At 49.5% G+C, this 18,209-nt stretch overlaps 1 protein-coding gene across 4 annotated transcripts in view; it reads right to left on the reverse strand.

The window, feature by feature from the left end:
* Positions 1-531: 531 nt before the first annotated feature.
* The window catches only part of slc24a4b (solute carrier family 24 member 4b), a 17,982-nt gene continuing 304 nt past the window's right edge, over positions 532-18,209 (reverse strand). Inside the window, exons 1-17 of one of the 4 annotated variants that reach the window (XM_023806787.2) lie at positions 17,586-18,209; positions 15,292-15,408; positions 9,870-9,946; positions 9,093-9,167; positions 8,916-9,000; positions 8,733-8,836; positions 8,457-8,531; positions 7,208-7,233; positions 7,073-7,126; positions 6,464-6,609; positions 5,215-5,384; positions 4,967-5,099; positions 4,391-4,557; positions 4,066-4,180; positions 3,805-3,917; positions 3,629-3,694; positions 532-3,545 (exon numbers count right to left, since the gene is read on the reverse strand). The exon at positions 17,586-18,209 is cut by the window's right edge and continues 304 nt beyond it. In XM_023806787.2, the coding sequence (XP_023662555.1) occupies positions 3,393-3,545; positions 3,629-3,694; positions 3,805-3,917; positions 4,066-4,180; positions 4,391-4,557; positions 4,967-5,099; positions 5,215-5,384; positions 6,464-6,609; positions 7,073-7,126; positions 7,208-7,233; positions 8,457-8,531; positions 8,733-8,836; positions 8,916-9,000; positions 9,093-9,167; positions 9,870-9,946; positions 15,292-15,408; positions 17,586-17,748 (1,839 nt within the window). In that variant the 5' untranslated portion in view covers positions 17,749-18,209 and the 3' untranslated portion in view covers positions 532-3,392. Of the gene's footprint in view, positions 3,546-3,628; positions 3,695-3,804; positions 3,918-4,065; positions 4,181-4,390; positions 4,558-4,966; positions 5,100-5,214; positions 5,409-6,463; positions 6,610-7,072; positions 7,127-7,207; positions 7,234-8,456; positions 8,532-8,732; positions 8,837-8,915; positions 9,001-9,092; positions 9,168-9,869; positions 9,947-15,291; positions 15,409-17,585 lie in introns of all 4 variants that reach the window. The other 3 variants (XM_023806786.2, XM_072702633.1, XM_023806788.2) reach the window with 3 other exon arrangements.

Here is an 18,209-nt window from a genome sequence, read left to right on the forward strand (position 1 = left end):
ACTGCCATCCCGAAACCTGAGGATAAATTAGGACATTAGGGAGTTTCCCCCCCAAGTTCAATTAAATTATTTCACTATTTTTAAAGTTATTTTTCCAGCTATCCCTCCTACAGAATTTTCCAACGCCGAAAAAAAGTCAGTCAATGTCCACTTCCCATTTCCGAAGCCTGATCACTCACTCAAGTTAGTAGAAGGCTGTTTTGGCGGAATCGAATCTTAAATATTCACACCACAACTACAAAGTTGTTCCCACCCAGAATAGTTGACGGAAACAAAGTTCACAACCGTTTCATTTCCCAAAAAGGAATAAAGGAATCCCCCGCTGTACACATGCAGCTCAGATTTCGCAGGAAACAGAAGAACGTCTACGGTGAGAGGTGGAGGAAGCTGGCCACGAGAAACACAAACCCTAATGCTAAAGGCCAGTGTTACAGGCCACTGCGGCACTGGGGAAAAGTGCACTGCAAACAGGACGTAGAAGATGGCCAAGCGCACTGCAGGCATTAGAGTAGAAGAAAGAGACAAGACAACACTGTGTATAAATGTTTAATTTGATCATACAGCCCATATTTTTAAACAATTGTACATCAGCTGTTTTTTTTGCCAATCATTAACTATTATTCATTATTGCTTTACAATTAAATGTATCATTGTCCACTAACAGCCAGATACAAGAAGTACATTCAGAAGGTATACAGAGGTCAGTATGCTTCAGCTAGATTTTATATATTATTTTTTTTAAACCATTTATTTTGACAAAATGACCCTACATCACATTGCCCTCACAGTGTGCAAAGTCACATTCATTCATTCAGGCTCACGCATCTCTCAGGTGTCTGCACAAAAACCACTGCATTTGCAACTGAACGTACACGCAGGAAGCCCAGTGCACACTGGCCACTACATTGTACACGGAGAGCTTTAAGAGCATCCGGGGAAAATAATAGCGTTACATTGTGTTTGGATACAGATAACTTTTTTTTTTTTTAAGGCCTGAAATTGACCACACGGCATCGCAATTACTGCGACGACCTGGGGGGGTGGGCTTTCACCTCCGGCATGCAGTTGCTATGTCTTCAAGCCACACAGGCACCAGATTAGTCTACGTCTGTAGACCCTCCGATCAACTGGCAGCAAAGATCACACTCATCCGCAACAGCTGATGGGGAAAAGGAAGCATGCTGTGCAGCGTGGTCATTCCCTCCCAGAGCGAAAAATCGCAGCCTGAGGATTCTGGGATACAGTCCACAAAACATCAGGAAGACCGGAAGCCTCCCACCTCTGCACCAAACAGTATCGATATTGCACTTTTAAGCTGAAGATGTCCACCTAAAAGCCCGCAGAATGGAAGCATAGAGTAACGCCCTCATATATTCGCAAGAGAGAAAACTCAGCTGCATGCAGGAAATGGTTCCCCTCCGTTCCACAGCGGCTGTGTTTCAGCACTTCAGATTTTTATACATTTCCTGGTACTGAAGGTCAAAGATGGGAATCAAAGCTGTGGCAGATGAACTATGAAATGAAAACCTCAGCACCGGGCACATGCAACTACGGCAGGGTACTTATTCCCAGCCTCTAGAAGGAAGCTGATTTTGGTTCAGTCATGCCCTCACAGAGAACCCCACCCCACAGTGGGCCGAGGACTGAACATCACACTGCCTGTCTAACTTTGAAGAAGCAGATACAGGTACAGGGAGGCTACTGTGGTGCCAAATCAGAGCAGATGTATAAACTCATCACAGGCACTGCGACTCCTCCCACTCCCATGAAGGCCAAGGTCCCAGCTGCGGTTTCGGTTGCAGCTGCCAGTCTCTCTGCAGCAAAAGCTCCACCTAGTGTTCATGCGCTGCATGTTCCGATTGATGTTAAAATCGCAGATCCTCTAAATGCCATCACTGGGAAAGGACTCTAAAAATTGTGGGGGGAGAAACGAGGAAGAAAATAAACATTTCCCACCCACAAATGCAGGCAGCAAAGCCCTGCTGAGACCAACTGCACAAAAGGAAGCACTGGTTCAAAATGGGAGGACAGGGCAGCAGCTGAGTAAAAGTGCAATAGTCCCAAACAAAACGTCCCTATTAGTGCTTTATAGATCCTGCTACAAGAAGCACCAAGTAGCCCAGACAGCCAAACACCTACAATTGGGGTCACCGCGACACACAGAAACAGAAACACACAGAAAGGTAACGGTAAGAGTCGAATGTAGGAGTGACTTACACACAAAGAAGGTCAAATTGTCCTAGATGAACACACACACTGCACACGCACAGGATGCAAGGCCAACCATATTCTTACAGATGGAGATAGTCACTGACACGCCCCCCCCCCCCCTCCAGAAAGGACACCAAGAGACCCTGCCCTATGTCCTTGCCACTCAACATGCTCTTTAGGGGGGGGAGTTCCATTCCAGTGCCCACGCAGTGGACGGATTCATGTGCAATAGACATTGTGCAACCCAGTGCCACAATGGGAAGTGAAATAGTCCCTGAATGGAAACAATGAGCTTTCAAGACGACAGCTAAACACCAGCTAAGCAAATGCCCACACACTGACCCTGGAGTCGTCGTGCCACACAGACCAGTGGGGAAAGGTTCTCATGCAAACCAACCCCACCCGCCCACACACAGACGCAAAAATGTGAGTCCTGCTTCTCAAATTACGATCTGCATCACACGGGTCCTGTCAACAGCCAGAGTTGACGGGGGACACCCTCACAGGGGGGACACCCTCACAGGGCAAAGCCCCCTGGCACCAACCCTGCTGTTCCTTTCCCCAACTACACGAGAGGCCCAGACCCCTCCCAAGCTCACCGCATCACAAGGTATCAGTGTTTTATTCCAGCTGTCAAAGTTTTGATCCTAGGAAATAATTCTTAATTTTAAAAAAGGAAGTACACATCATGCAGTCAATATTATTAGTTTAAACAATCAACTTATGGCATCCATTCAACATTTGAGCTGCCAGATTGCATTCTCGTAGAATTTTAAGAGTCATTGGCAATCCTCTGCAGCAGAGGTCGAGTGATGGAGCTGCGGGCTCCTAGAGACACGAAGGGGGCGGAGCGACGGTGGCGGACAGAACGCCATCTGGAGTCCCATCTATAAGAGGGAGAGGAAGAAAGCGGCCATGGGGAGGTTCCTGTGGGCCTCAGTGGGGGACCTGGGCAGCCCTGGGGCTGGAACACAGCAGGATCTTTTATGGAGGAGTCCCATTTCCCCAGGTGGAGAGGAGGTTCTGGAGACCATTCTTCTCACAAAGAATGGCAGAATGGAGGGGGGGGGGGGGTTACAAGATCAGGAACCAGACTGAGGCTCAGCGGGCTGGGTCAGGCCAATTGGAATGGTGAGAACAGATGAGAGGTATGGTTTGGACTGGGATGGAGCCAGCAAATCTTAGTGGTCCTCTTGGCACATGGGCAGGTTGACGAAGGTGAAGACGTTGTACTCGATCATGATGGAGAAGCAGAGGAAGACGGCGTAGAGCACTATGACGTAAACCCCCAGCTTAAAGTCCAGCTTCCACTTGTTGAAGTGGATCCCCGAAACCTACAATGTAGTTGCAAGGGGAGCATGAGCGCACGTACACAGAAGGTGTGGAGTATGAACAGGTGAGTGGGACGGTGACTTACTGTGAGAGCCACAGAACCCAGCAGAAGTACCACCGAGTACACGAGCCCAGCGCTGTTTATCCGCACCTAGGGGAGGAGGAGAAGGAGCTGGTCTGATTATTACGTTATACTTAAGATTCACGCAACATGGGCGTGAAAGGTTACCAAAAACGGACATATGCTTAGAGGACCAATACCTCAGAGCCGTAGGAGACCGCCATGGTCTGCAGGGCCCAGGGCAAGCCCAGACCCACCAGGATGTCAAAGACATTGCTGCCGATGGTGTTGGAGACCGCCATATCCCCCAGGCCTGCAGAGAGAGAAGGCCGGATAACCGGGGTGGGCACGAGCGCCCAACGGAGCCGAACCCAACGCGGTCCGTATGCGCGAGGATGAAATGCCAGAAACGTGTAGGGTAGATACACAAGTGTCAGGACCGAGGGGAGGAGATGCAGCACCTTGTCGGGCTACGATGAGACTGGCGATGCAGTCGGGAACGCTGGTGCCAGCTGCCAGGAAGGTAATGCCCATGATGACGTCAGGGATTCCCAGGGTGTACCCGATTATCGTGACCTGCATATGGGGATGCCACATGCACCAGTGTAAGCATAGCTGAATGTTTAGGCATAAGCCAACAAGCTTGTGTACATTAAAGCTGCCCTCTAATGGTCAGATCAGGGTACTGCTGTTCGATCCTTAATCCTGACTATATAGATACCGTGATGCACAAGTCCCTGTGGATAAGCTGTCCATCATATAGCAACATAAACCTCCCCCACTCACCATCCACACCATGAAGTATGAAAAGACAGCAATCCAGAGTGTGGACAGAATAAAGGTGAGCATGAAGAACTTCTCCCATCGTGGCTTCGCACAGTTTGGCACCGTAAAGTAGAGCAGCAGCAGAATCGGCCAGGAGATTATCCATTTTACCTTGTTCATCACACCCCCTACAGGAATGAGAAACAATTGCAGCTTCAGTGGGAATATGCACATGCCCTCATTTGGTTTTCACAGCAGAGATTCACCCAACAGGTGGGTAGGCCTGAGGCAGCAATGTCATGCATCACAAAATGGTTAATAAAACTGGTACTATTGAGACAGACCAATGATATCAGGGAACTTTTTGCCAAGTCATAGCATGTAGCACCCAGCCTTAATACCCTCCAACTAAAGGGGTATTTATTGGGGGCGGGGGGGGTACACTGCCCCCAGCTAATTGGCCTTTGGAGTGGCTCCTCCCATGTGACTCACCAACTCAAAATATATTATTGGCTAATAAGCTTGACTGCTGCGGATGAATTACTGCCCCTCTAATACCCCACAACGTTAAAAGGCAGCCTTGCATGTGGTACTTACCTGGTATGGTGAACGGTGAGGACAGGTCACTCTCCTCCGGCTTATCTTCCGGTACATTCCCATTCTCCATTTCCAGCTTCCCCATCACCACCACAGACTCCACTCCGTTTGCGGACTGGACCAGTTTCTGTCGCTGCTCAGAGACACCATAGGAGAAACCAGATTACTCAGATTAGAGGAATCGTCAGACTGGGCTCGGTGATTTCAGTGCCAAATTAATCTAACTGGCAGCTCCCGCTCCCCCGTACCTCGGTGATGATGAGCCGGCTGGCCATCCGGAGACGTGTCTTGGGTGCAAAGTGGTCGGTGATCATGACCCGCAGGCCAGCCTCCGGGAAGCGGAAGTTGGGAGGGCTGCTGCTCATGATCTCATCCACCATCACCACGGAGCCGCGGGTGTAATTCCTGCTGGGCTTCACTGAGAGAACAGGAATGCCTTCAGCTGTGGAGACATGCCATTCGAGACCAGAGTGGAGACCAGAGCAGCCAGGCTGGGATGTCAACTGATGTAGCCTTTAGCATTAGAATTTGTATTCTGATTCAGGTATGTTATACAGATTTGGGGTTTGTTTTGCTTTTTTTTTTTTTTTTTTTAAAACATAGAACAGGCCAACTGTAACATTAAAAGGCACAAATAAACACTAAAAAGCAAAAACACCTCTCCTCTGTCACATAGGCTTGACTACAAAACCAATAAGACCGCTCCAAGGCCCAAAAGCTGACGGATTCGGGCGGAGCTGCGGAAATTTCATAATTTCGATTTGCATGTAGATCTAAACACTTCTTGCAAGTCTGCAAACTGTGACCTCCCAGCCTTGGAGCCATAGACATAGAGGTGGAACTGCCAGGCCAAGTAGAGAGGCATGCAGGTGCACACGCACATGCGCGCGCGCACACACACACACACACACACACACACACACACAGATCACTTAGCCCAACATGCAAACCCAAGAATGTAGAGAGGAGGCACAGAGCAAGAGCAAGGCCAAACGGCACCAAACAGCAAGCATAGTAAGGCTAAACAGACAGGCGTCACCAGATAAAGACAACCAGCCCTTGAAGGGGCCAGCGGCTACCCGAAGGAGAGCAGGCCGCCGTCGGGAATCGGAGGCCCGTGCAGACTTGGCGGGAAAGAGAGCAGCAGAACTAGAGCTTAGCAGAGGTCGTTTTAGCCAAAGTGTCAAAGCGCTGCTGGAAAGACTTGGAGGTGAAGATCAGAGCGACTGCAGAACCAATCAGCAAGGGAGGCTGCACCACACATGTATTCGATCTCCCACAGCAGCCAGGCTCAGGAGGGTCCGGTACCTCGTGCTGTACCCAGCATCCGCTCGTCCTGTCAACCCCCAACCCAACTTGGCCACTTTCGCTTCCCGGAAACCTTTCCTGGGACTCCTGAAGGAAGCTGGTATGGAGGTCCCACCCACCCTGCCGTGCCCCTAACACGGGCTCACCCTCTAGCAGGCGAAGCAGCGCAGCCTGCCTGGTTAGCCTTACCTGGACTCAGCAAGGGCAACGATGGGTCATCCCAACTACCATCATAATGATCATTACCCTCCTCCAGCTCGCTTCTCATTGTGTCGCCATTGGCAACATTCTTGTTGGACTTCCCTGTGAAGAAATTCTGCAGGCTTGTGTTAAATCTGCACGAGGAAGGAAAGAGAGAGTCAGGAAAAGTGATTGCCCCCCTCAGAATTATAAAGGGGATTAACCAAGCAAAAATCAAGCCTTGGGAACATCCACGGAGAGCGAAACGCCTGATTCCGAGACGATTCCCCAGACATACTGACAACAGATTAAGCACTTTGAGTGGGAAGTTGCTGACTGCCTAGGGGACCGAACATGATGATTACACACAAAATGGGCCACGGATGATGAGCCATCAGGAGAATGTACTGCCCCAATTCATACTAGTGATGGTGAATGGGGGGATAATATAAAATTAAAAAATGCTCCTCCCCAGGTTTTCCTGCACACAGCTTCAGCATCACAACACCCGCACATCCTACGCACGGCTCAACATAGAGCACCATCACTGGATGTCTTGCGTGAGAGAGATGTGTATGCCCCCTGCTGGTAGAAGAAGTGCGCAGCATGCATACTTACTTCATGGTGATGATGTAGCCTGCATACATAACCACCAGAATAAGGCTTTCCCACCTGAGGGAGAGGCGGAGTCTGTCAAAGTTGAAGTGTGGCAGCTCTCAAAGTGGGGACACGGAGAGGGTGGGGGCCACTTACCACACTATCTTCTCATCGTAGATGAACTGGGGGAGGGTGAACGAGAACAAGAAAGGGGGGGAAGCTGTATTTAATCAGCACATATAACAGATAGAACACAGGTACAGGAAAATACCACTATGGGGAGCAAACCATAACCACAACTGGGGGGGTTGTTGTGTGTGTGTGTGTAAGTAAATTACATTGTGAAGACCCAGTATCCCAAAATATGATTAAAAACCTGTTACTTTGACTTTGTGAGGGCATTTTTTTCAAAAAACTAAAAATAGCCAAGTCTGGTGTTGCTTTTCCACTGCAACCATGAACCAAGCCACACCGCAAATTGACAATTTTCCATTGGAAACTGAGCCGTTCCCAAGCTGACATGGCTGAAAATGTGAGCAAACTGAGAAGGCTACATCATCATACAACTGCAGGGATTATCTGAAAGGAAAAAAAGGTATGTGTTCTGTATGTTATTCATTATCAGTAGTATCGCATATCACGATGTATTGATGCATTCCTGAAAACTAAAATTTCCAACGAACTGCTTACAAAAGTATTATAGAGCAGCTGAGTGGAGTGGATTCATAACACAAATTTACACAAGCGAATGCTAGTTCCGCTAGCATTTGATGCCAACATAACGCAGCGTTTATCACAGACATGCTAGCAGAATTTAGTAATTTAGTAAAAAGCTTCATGAACCATTTGCTGTATTTTTGGACCCCACTAGATGGTGCTCTTGGTTTGCGTTGGGGTATGATTTGAGCCCTTTTTTGAACAGAGAGCACCATGAAGCAGGGTCAGAAAATACAGCAAGCGGTTCATGAAGCTTCATTTGACCACCACTAGGTTTAGGCACACAGTAAATAATTACAAACACAGTGTGAACAGTAAATAAGCGTTTCCGTTTTACATCACGGTCATTCTACAAACCCAGCAACGTCTTTACCAAGCCGACCAATCTGCAGTGGAAAACCGAAGCGACCCGAAACCGGTACGTCAGTGTCTCTTCGCAGTACGGGTCGGCTCGCGTATGCCAGCAGAAAAGTGCCACTATGTTTTGTTTGGTAACTTATGGTTAAGGTGACGGGTGGGTAGGGGTTAGGGATGGCATGGTTAGGATTAGTTTTAAGCCCATATAAATGAATGGAAAGTCCCCACAAAGATATGAATACATGGACTCTGTGTGTGTGTGTGTGTGTACGTACATGTGTGTGTGTGTGTACATGTGTGTGTGTGTGTACATGTACAGGCCAGAGCTTACCACTATCAGCGCCACCACAGACAAAGTGTAGTAAAAGGAATCCCGGAACACCGACCACCAGGTGAGCATCACAACCTGAGGGGGAGGGGACAGTCGAGAGTGAGAATGGCCACCGCGTTAGCATCATGCAGCCCAGGGCATAGCAAGCAAGTGGAGCGCACGGCCATTCAAAGAGCGCTGCGTCCGTCACGCCAGGCCCAATGATCGCCGTTTATCGGCCCACTATGCTTTAGGGTCCAATAGCGGCTGGCGGCGATGAGATCGAGGTGTACAGACCTGGCCGGCGAAGATCCCACAAACACCGATGATGCAGAGGATGTTGAAGACCGCAGAGCCGACGATAGTACCCACGCCCACGTCGCCGTGGGTGATGAAGACCCCTGCGGGACAGCCAGTATGGCTCAGTCGGAGGTCTGGACCGGTACGCTCCGGTTCTCCGAATGGGGCGGCGCGCCTCACCTATGATGGAGGCGAAGAGCTCGGGGGCGGAGCTGCCCGCGGCCATAAAGGTCGCCCCGGCGACGTCCTCGCTCAGGTCCAGCTTCTGTGGACAAGAAAGGGAAGCCGGAGGGTCTCCTGGTGGGCTGGCAGGGCGGGGGCAGGATGGGGGGCCAGTGGGCCGGGCGGCCCGCTCACCTCGCAGATCTTCTCCAGCGACGTCACGAAGAAGTCATCGCAGACTATGGCAAGGGCCAGAAACATGTACAGGGCCTGGAAGACGACAGAATGCCATCTTGATTGACCATGGCATGGGTGCTGGAGTGCGTGGGAAAGCCTTTAAAAAGACCCTGACTACTTTTATCGCAGAAGCTTTCCAGGCATAAGCAGGGGGAAAATAAAAATCAAATCATCAAGAAGAGGGCCATATTAAAAAAAAAATAATAACCCACATAGAAATAATCAGGTAATGAGGCAGCAAAACATCGCTGCCATGCGTCTGATCGTGTTGGGCCCTCCGGATATTTCATTTCAGAATGAATAACGTGTTGCACCCTCGTCCTGTCAACATGACAAACTGCCGGCGTTTTCCATAATGCACAACGAATGCATCAATTATACTGGTCACATGGGGTCCATCTCGTTGTCATAAATTCGGCTGTCAGTTGTTGGCAAAACCCTTGCTGTGTGATGAGCTGTCGGCAGCCACAAGAAGTGCTGGACATCCCGAGCGCTCACAAGGTGGGTGAGGGCCCGTTGTGGATTATGGCACCAGGAGGGGGCGCTCTAACCCACAGTTGAGTAACCATGAGTAGGGATGAAAACTGTCAGCAGCTCAAATACGGCATCCAACCAGAGCGGCCATAACGGCGGTAAACCCCAGCTGGCCGGTCGCGGTGGGAGCATCACACTGCGCCCAAGGCCCCCACCCCAAAGCCAAACGGTCGGGTACCCAGCCTGCGGTGGGAGGCTTACCGCCAGGATGTGCAGCGACACCGCTCCCTGCTTCCGTTCGGTGTTGGAGAACAAGTCTTCGGGGAACTCCTGGATCGCTGAAACGAGGAGGAGGAGAGGAGCGGGCGGTGAACACGAGCCGGGGATCGTAAGGCCCATGCCAGAACTGCGACAGGGGAGGCCGGGTGGATCTCCGTAAACAGCTCCGACTGGGGGCAGTCAGGCAATAGGCTACCGTCATAGCACCTTGGGGCAGAAACATTGCCCAAACGCGACTTTGCACATTTTTAATAATTGCAAACACTTTAAACGATCCATCCATTGACCATAGCAGCTTGCTCATTGCAGGGTCACGAGACCCAGAGCCTATGCCAGAATATACAGGAACAAAATGGGGACTCACCCAGGATGGTCAGCAACCCATCGCAGGGAACTCATAACCCAAGTTATTTCTAAATGTTAGTGGCCAAACCAGAGGCTTTTTTTGGCCCATATACGCAGCTTCACATCTTTGCTGGAGAAATTTAGTTCTCCTTACATGACCAGATGAGCCTCCCACATCCGTAAGCACAAGGCTACCTGCCGCCACACAGGCATCAGCGTAAATTAGCCATCATTCTGGGGAAGGACTGTGGAGAGATGCGGAGTTGCAATGAAAAATATTTTAGTTGCCAAGACACACTCAAGCTGTTGAGGTCCCAAGGAGTATTTTAATAAGCATAGTGGGCATTTCATTAAGTACACTCACGTGGGGGTGGGGGGCATGTCCTTCAACTTCTCAATGTAAACAAGGATCCCTGTAGACCTGCCTCATTCAGCTGCAATAAACTTAATGAACAGAAGAGGTCGCCAGAGTCAAACTAACCAGGCACAAGTCAGCACTACACTACACCCTGCTCCATCTTGAAGGGGAAGATGAGGCCCAAAGTTAAGTCCAAGGTCATAGCCAGATCTTTAATATTTTCTCTTGGTTTTGCAAGATCACCCAAACACTGGCAGTTCAATTCTTTCACCAGCCAATCTGAGTCTTCTGTAGTGACTTTGGCTCTGAAGTTGTATCGCAGACCTTATTCCATTAACCCAGAGCTGACCTGAGCACCAAACACTCCGGACGCCCGGCATGAAATCAAATGAATTAAAAATGTATTAGGTTTAGCCAGCTGGTGACGTGACCATCGGTGACATGTGACCATCTCAAGGTCTTGGGTCGTATATATAAAAATAGGGAAGGCGACAGAACGGAGGGCCAGCTCTGGCTGGGCGTCAAGACGACTAACAAGGTGCCACGTCCATATGTCTGGCCCTGCGTGAACCCGGCAGGCTTCGCTCCCTGCCCCGTGGAGCACAGCCAGGTCCGTCCCTCCCCACCCAACCCAACAAGCAAGAGTGGAGAGAAGTCGTCAGAAAGTGCGGTGTCATCGCCGCAGTGGGAGAACTGGGCCGGCCCGTTCGCACTTGGCTAAATGACATCTCTGAAGCCCCGTACTAGAATAGCAATTAACACACCAACTGGGTCAAGGTGACTCAAGCTGCCGCTTTATCACAACTCACACGACACACCACACGTCTCTCCTAAGCCCCCCCACCCCAAGGACCCAAGGATCTTTCCCTAAAGTGTTTTCTCTCAAAACAGAATTAAACAGGTCTGAACTTCATAACAATCCACCAGCTCGCCAAATAATTACTCTGCTGTCCACAAATAGCACTGGACTATTATACTGCGGCAGTAGCATCCTCAGTCTGCAGCAGGAGAACATCTCCAGCCTTCTGACGGAGAGCGACATTGACAGATGCTGCACACAAAGTTCCGAGACTCAACACGACAGCCAACTTGTCTAATTTACTACAGATCAGTTTAGCATACATTAGCTTGCGACCCTCAATTTCCAAAGAGAGCACCAGAAATGTCTCAAAGTTCAAGGTCTGAGCTTAAATAAGGATCTGCAGCTAAATCCACTTGACAGGTCACGCACTCTGCCTTGCCGGAACTCTCTGCCATTGGCCCCCGCTGTACACACTCCCTCTGCGCCGTCCTCAGCTTCTGCAGCTCAGAGTTGCAGGTAAACAATGACCTGGGCGTTTGTTTAGTCATCACTGCCAGATCCAAATGGAGGTTTTTTTCCATGACGGTTGCTTGACTTAAGTGACCCAACAGAGCATTTAGCACACGAAGTAAGAAGAACAAAAAAAAAAAAGAATTTACTTCCTGATAAAGCACAGAGGTCAATGGCAAGATTGTGGGATCAGAAACACCACTTCACGCGAAGAGACGCTGGGGTAGAGACATGAGACGGAGGACAAAACAAAACCGCCTTTATCACCATCTTTTTGGGAAAGCAGAGCCAGACAGTCCCTGGATCAACCAAGGTTAAGGGCCTCACTCAGGGGCCCAATGGTGACTGCCAAGTCTGGGATTTGAACAGACAACCTTCCGATCACAGGCGCAGCATACTAATCCACTGAACCACACACTGCCCCCATATCCAGTTAAATCATTGAGACCATTTTCTGGTAAAGTACTGACCCAAGATGAACGTAAACAGACCTTCTGGGACCTTGCGTTATGTTGAAGGTGATCCAAGAGCAGACAAGCAGTGAGAAGGAGTTGGAGAAGATTCTTTAAAGCTTAGTCAACACTAGGGAGCGCACGACTAAATTTGCTCTTCAGGGGGTAGGCAGCTATAGAGAAACATCTTAAAGTCGACCTAAATGTCTTACATATGCAAAAATGAGATGTGCCCCTCCCCTCCTCACACTCACCCGCCCATCCTGGGCTTTTCCCTGCTGTCGGATCAGTCGGTAGTGTGATTATAGAGCGTTTACTCCCATCTTGCTACGGCATGGGGAGGGAGGACTCCCAGCGATGCCCCACATGTCCGCATGGCGCTCTCACAGCACCCCTGCCCTCAAACACACCCACCCATGCAGGGGGCTGGAGAAACAGGAAATGGACAGAATGTCAGCCACATGGCTCTTCTACACCCCCCCCCCCACCCCCAGTCCAGTGTGGGTAGGGGGCAGCCCAACTAACACAGCGCTGAATTCTTGACTCACACTCCATCTTGGCCACGGCTTAGACGATGACATGACTGCACAGAAATGACTCTGTTCGCACCTGAAGTGTGAGCCGTGTGATTATATAAGCGGGCTGAACAGAGCGCCCCCGTGCACGAAACCCCCCCCCCCCCCCACTGAGAGAAGCCCCTTGCAGAGGAATCGGCGGCGCTGAGGGACTCGTAATCACACGCCACTGCTCTCTCACGGCACGCTGGAGCTGAAATGCCAACAACTGCATATTTATACCAATTATACTGCAAGAGCATAGCTGGGGGGGGGTGGGAGTTAACCCATAACTGCATTACGCCATTTCCTAAGCACCTCGACTATAATCTGTTCACAGGAACAGCAGCGACGTCTGACAGCGCGGTCAAGCCTCAGAGGTGCCCACACATCACTCGGGCATCAGATGCCAAGCTGCTTCCTTGACAGAACTTGACAGCTGACATGATCAGACCTGCAGTGACCCGACTGAAGGATCAGAACCATACATTTAAGGTATGTGGTTTCAGCCACTTTCATACAGACAGACCCACAGGACTGAACGATATGGTGCGAGATAGGGGGGGCTCTCACTCACATGATGAAAACAAAAAAACAGGCTCGGTCCCCAGACTGTGGGACCGTAAACCAATTCAGTGGCTCGCGCAGCAAACACTGGCCACAGCAGTCAGGGTGGAGCGTCTGAGATTCCGATCACGCTCCTGCTGTCCGTAGAGGCGACAGTGACAGCCCCTCCTCATTCGCACAGACAGCTTCACAATTTAGTCATTAAGACACAGACTGGTGAATTACAGAAATTCAACTGCAGTATTACAGCACTAAAAGGGTCACATGACCCCCAGGATTGACATGGTATTTTTTATGGTTGGGAACATAGTGACTGAGTGAGAGCGAGCGTGACTGAGTGACTGCAGAGCAGGGGCCCAAAACAGCTTTAAAAGGACTAGTTTCATTCTACCTTCAAGTCATGTCTGCAACCAAAATATGGGTTATTATAGGAAAAATGTTTCATTTAGGATTTATTTTTATTTTTTTATCACCATCATCTTATGGAGGTTCATTTGCTGCACTCCCGCTGCATTTGGGAGGGGGCACAATGCCTATGACTCTGTTGACTGGTCCCAATCTCTCCTGCTGATGCCACACTCAGTCGTGATGGATTCCATCCAGACAACACAATTGTTTTTAGAACCGGGTTTCTGTTACCATGGTAAACAGCCCCACTACCTTATGACATTTAATGACAAGCAAGGCGGCCGTAGACCGCCCGCAAAACTACACAGAAGTTTGCCATTTCCAGAATGTTGCTATCAAAATTTCCCAGCTGCGGACAAGCACATTGAAAGATTGAAATGATCAGAGCGAAACATTTTTTCACAAACAAGAAGGTCAAAATGAGAAAGCAGATGTTGCCTCAGCTACAGCCAGGTGGCAGAAACACCTTATTAAAGCCTCTGCGATGAAGAGATCACTATGCAGCGGCAAACTCAGCGCATTTAACTCATTTGGGCTCATTAATTATCAGTCATCTTCAAACCACTTATCCTGGAAAGCGACATGGAGCCTAATGTCTATCTGAGGCAACACAGGGCAGGGGGACACCCTGGATGGGATGCTAGTCCATCTCAGGACAGAAACAATATGGGCAATTAAGATTCAATTGGCAGATTCCCAGGTGCCAGTTGAGTTTTATATAGATTTGTTTCTTTACCAAACAAAACATACCAATCCACCACTGTTCTTATCTGCGGTGTTAAGCATATTGACCAAGAGTTTCTTTAATTTCCGTCCACTCCTATTCACCAGGCCATCAAACAACTCTTAAGGGCATAATGTTTTAAAGTGAGAAATCTCAAAGCCTCTTAATCCATCTATTATACAGCCAGAGCCTTGAGACTGTAGAAATAATGGCTACATTAGCCAAAGAAAAAAAGAAAACCTAGATTCTTCGCAAACCTAGAAGAGATGAGGACAGATCCATTCAAAAGCTCCTTAAGAAACACATGAACTCCTCTGACAAACAGTGGGCAAAGCAAGAGGAACATATTTGGGTGCAAGCTTGTTTTCCTGCCTTCCCCAGAATTCCCACAGCACTGAATTTAGGTCTTCAAAAGTATTCAAAATATGCAGTGGTTTATGTGTAACACAGGTGTAATATCAAAATTACTGTCAAAGAACATTTCATCATTTAAAGAAAAATCTTTATGTTCGGCCCACAGTTTCCTGCAAACAAGAGACGACAGACTCATGACTTAATGTTCCAGAGAGACAGACAGACACAGACAGGCAGGCAGGCACACAGACAGACAGACAGACAGACAGACAGACAGAGACTGACAGACACAGACTGACACCCCAGATCTCTGCTCCCTCCCCGTCACACCTGGCTCAGTGCAGTTACGTTCCTCTGTGTGGTTGGTACCAGTTGCAGCCATCAGCCGGCGGCCCCAGTACTCGTGCTCATGCTCGACGGGGATCCCTTCCACGATCATCCCATGACCTGCAGGGGGCGCAAACAGAAACCATTAATCAGTGCAAAACATCTGTTAGTAGGTGTGAGGCTACACTACATGCACCAGATGCAGGGGTCTCGTCACCAGGCGTGTTGAGAGGTCATTACATCATCAGGTGGAAAACTAGGCTGCGATAACAGTGCCCCCCCACCCCACCCCCAAAATAAACAGTACACGGCCCACCAAGCTGCCTCTGATACTGCATTATCCATAAATAGAGGGCATCAGTTCCTTTTTAGGCACTGCAGCCCACAATGACTCTAGTCCTGTCTTCACGGCTTCTCGTACTGACCATGAAGTACATCACACACTAACTGCCATATACATGGGGATGAGGCCAGCCAATCACAGCCTGGTGTGATGGAGGGACCAAGGAAGGCAACAAATGGGATCACACACCCGTCAGTGATTGACAGTCAACTAACCCACCCAGCACGCTCTTCAAGAGACACCTTAACTATACACTCGGTTAGTAAACAAGATGGGAGCAACGTGCTGCACAGATGCTGCCACTACTTTCACTTTACATGCATTGCAGGAATTACAATTAACACCTTCCCCCAACTGTCTGACAGTCACACATTTTTCCTTTCACCTCTGGGCTTCTAGCGCAAACACTAACGAAAACTCCCCAGTCCTGGGAGGTGGGGAGAATCTGCGCACACAAAGTCACACTAGAGAATGACAGGGACATCCCCCACGCTTTCCTTGCGTTTCTGACAGCGGCTGAATAAACTAGGTACCGCTGGCATTAACAATCGCAGGGAAAGCACAAATATACATAGGCCTGCCCTAACTTTTAGTTAGTCATTTTAAAAGCAACATTAAAATCCCAAACAAAGTGGTTCTTCACATGTGACGTGCAAACATACATCTAACAATGGATACAGCTGCTCCATAGATTTTCTTCTGGGAGTTTTGCTGAAGTACCTTCTTAATTGAATGTTAAGTTATTATAAATACATGAATGGGCATCATAATGGAGGCAATCGACACCAGCACGGGGAAGCTAGGTGCTCCGGGATGTCAAACATACACAGCTGGCGGGACATTTGATGGATGCGCCTCAAAGTCTCCCTTCGAAGCCTAATTTGTCAGCGCGATGAAGTTGTCAAACTTCAACCCTTATTGTTTTCCTCTGTGGCAGAGGAAGGTGGGGAGACTGTCGGCCGTCTCCCTCATAGGTGCAGATCACGCAGACATGTACAACTGCAGTACAGATCAAGTGAACCCAGAATGCGTACGTTAATGCAGAGCATGCTTATTTTTTGCAAAACCCGTCTTTCTCCGACACTCCAGTTTTTTTGGATACAGCAGATGGATCCAGAATGGCCGTGACGGCAATCGACACCCACAAGGTCATTTCAGTTTGTCCGTCACGTTTCCGCCCTGCACAGCCACGACACGGGGTGGCCGAGGGCAGCGGCAAACTGCTGAGGAGGCTGCGTTTGCCACAACGTGTCCAAGAACCCGCACGACTGGCAGGAAAGATGATCAGGCAGGGCTCCGTTTTGCCGATACCCGCACCTCCCCCCAGCAAAAAAAACTGCCATCAGCACGATCCGCAATTCTTATGCACCCAAACCACGACCAAGTTAGCGGCCGAATCGCGGTTCCGAGGCGTCACTGGCGCGGTGTACTGCGGCAGAGGTGCACATCTATACACCGATATAAACCACGGTCTCAGCTGACCCGTACGCCAGAAGTCAAGGCCATCACCACATGGCAGCTACTATATTCTTGATCTATAGCCAGTCTAAACACGGACTGCGAGCATGTCACGTTACAGGCTCCCCAGCACGACTAGCGCTCATCCGTAGGTTTATAATTAACGTTTATCATAAGAAAGGATCCCTTCACTAAACACATTAGTGGTGAGATAAAGTCAGTCGTTCGTGCCGCAAATAAATCAGATGACATGCCATGATTGCTGGCTATATTAACCGGCTGACAGCTGATACCAGTAGGATGTAACTGGAAGAGAGGGGAATCAGTCATTGTAATATTAAACTGGCGAATGCATGTCCTTGAAAGAGGATTTCTTAGAGGAGCTGGTGTGAACGTAGTTGCGGGAGCGATTACGCCGCAGAGATCGCGGCTCCTCCACGCCGCCCCGGAGGCTGACGCGCCCGCCCGCCGCTGCTGCTCCAGACCGGGTACTCACCTGTTTTTGTCAGCAGCGCTGACATGCACCACGCCATGAAGAGGACACTGCAGATGAAACAGACCTGCACGAACAGCATCTCCCTCCGCTTGCGAACTTTGAAGATCTTGGCGATCACAGTCTTTTTAGACACGCTCAGGTTCCCGTCCGGCTCCATGGTCATGGCCGCAAGCGACGCGGACTCTTCTCTACTTTTCGGTGCCGCTTAATCGCAAAGGGAGACACCGCATAGGTGGCCCAAGTTGGCTTCGCGGAGGACGCGGTCTAGATGCGGTCCCCGTCAAACGCAAACCGGGTGCAGGCTCCGAGGTCCACCGACAGCGGACAGTTCGCATGTGTGCCGGTACGATGCCGTTCAGATGCTGGATTACGAAAACAGCTTGTGAGAATCCCCTGCCCCACACAGCCAAGCAATTAGGAGATCAGCTGTGGCAACGCACGGCAGAATCCGTGTATAATTATAAACACATATTTAGATTTTCCCAGTTTTATAATTCTTCCGCCAGTAGTGCAGGTCTTTTTATATTGTCAGTCGTAGATTCCCAGTTTTGTGGACCGGTAAGCGAGATCCGATTGCTTGGAGTGGACAAGCAGCTTTGCAAAAATGTAATTATTCTGAGACCG

This window comes from Paramormyrops kingsleyae, chromosome 19 (genome assembly GCF_048594095.1).
Source record: "Paramormyrops kingsleyae isolate MSU_618 chromosome 19, PKINGS_0.4, whole genome shotgun sequence".
Taxonomy (NCBI): domain Eukaryota; kingdom Metazoa; phylum Chordata; class Actinopteri; order Osteoglossiformes; family Mormyridae; genus Paramormyrops; species Paramormyrops kingsleyae.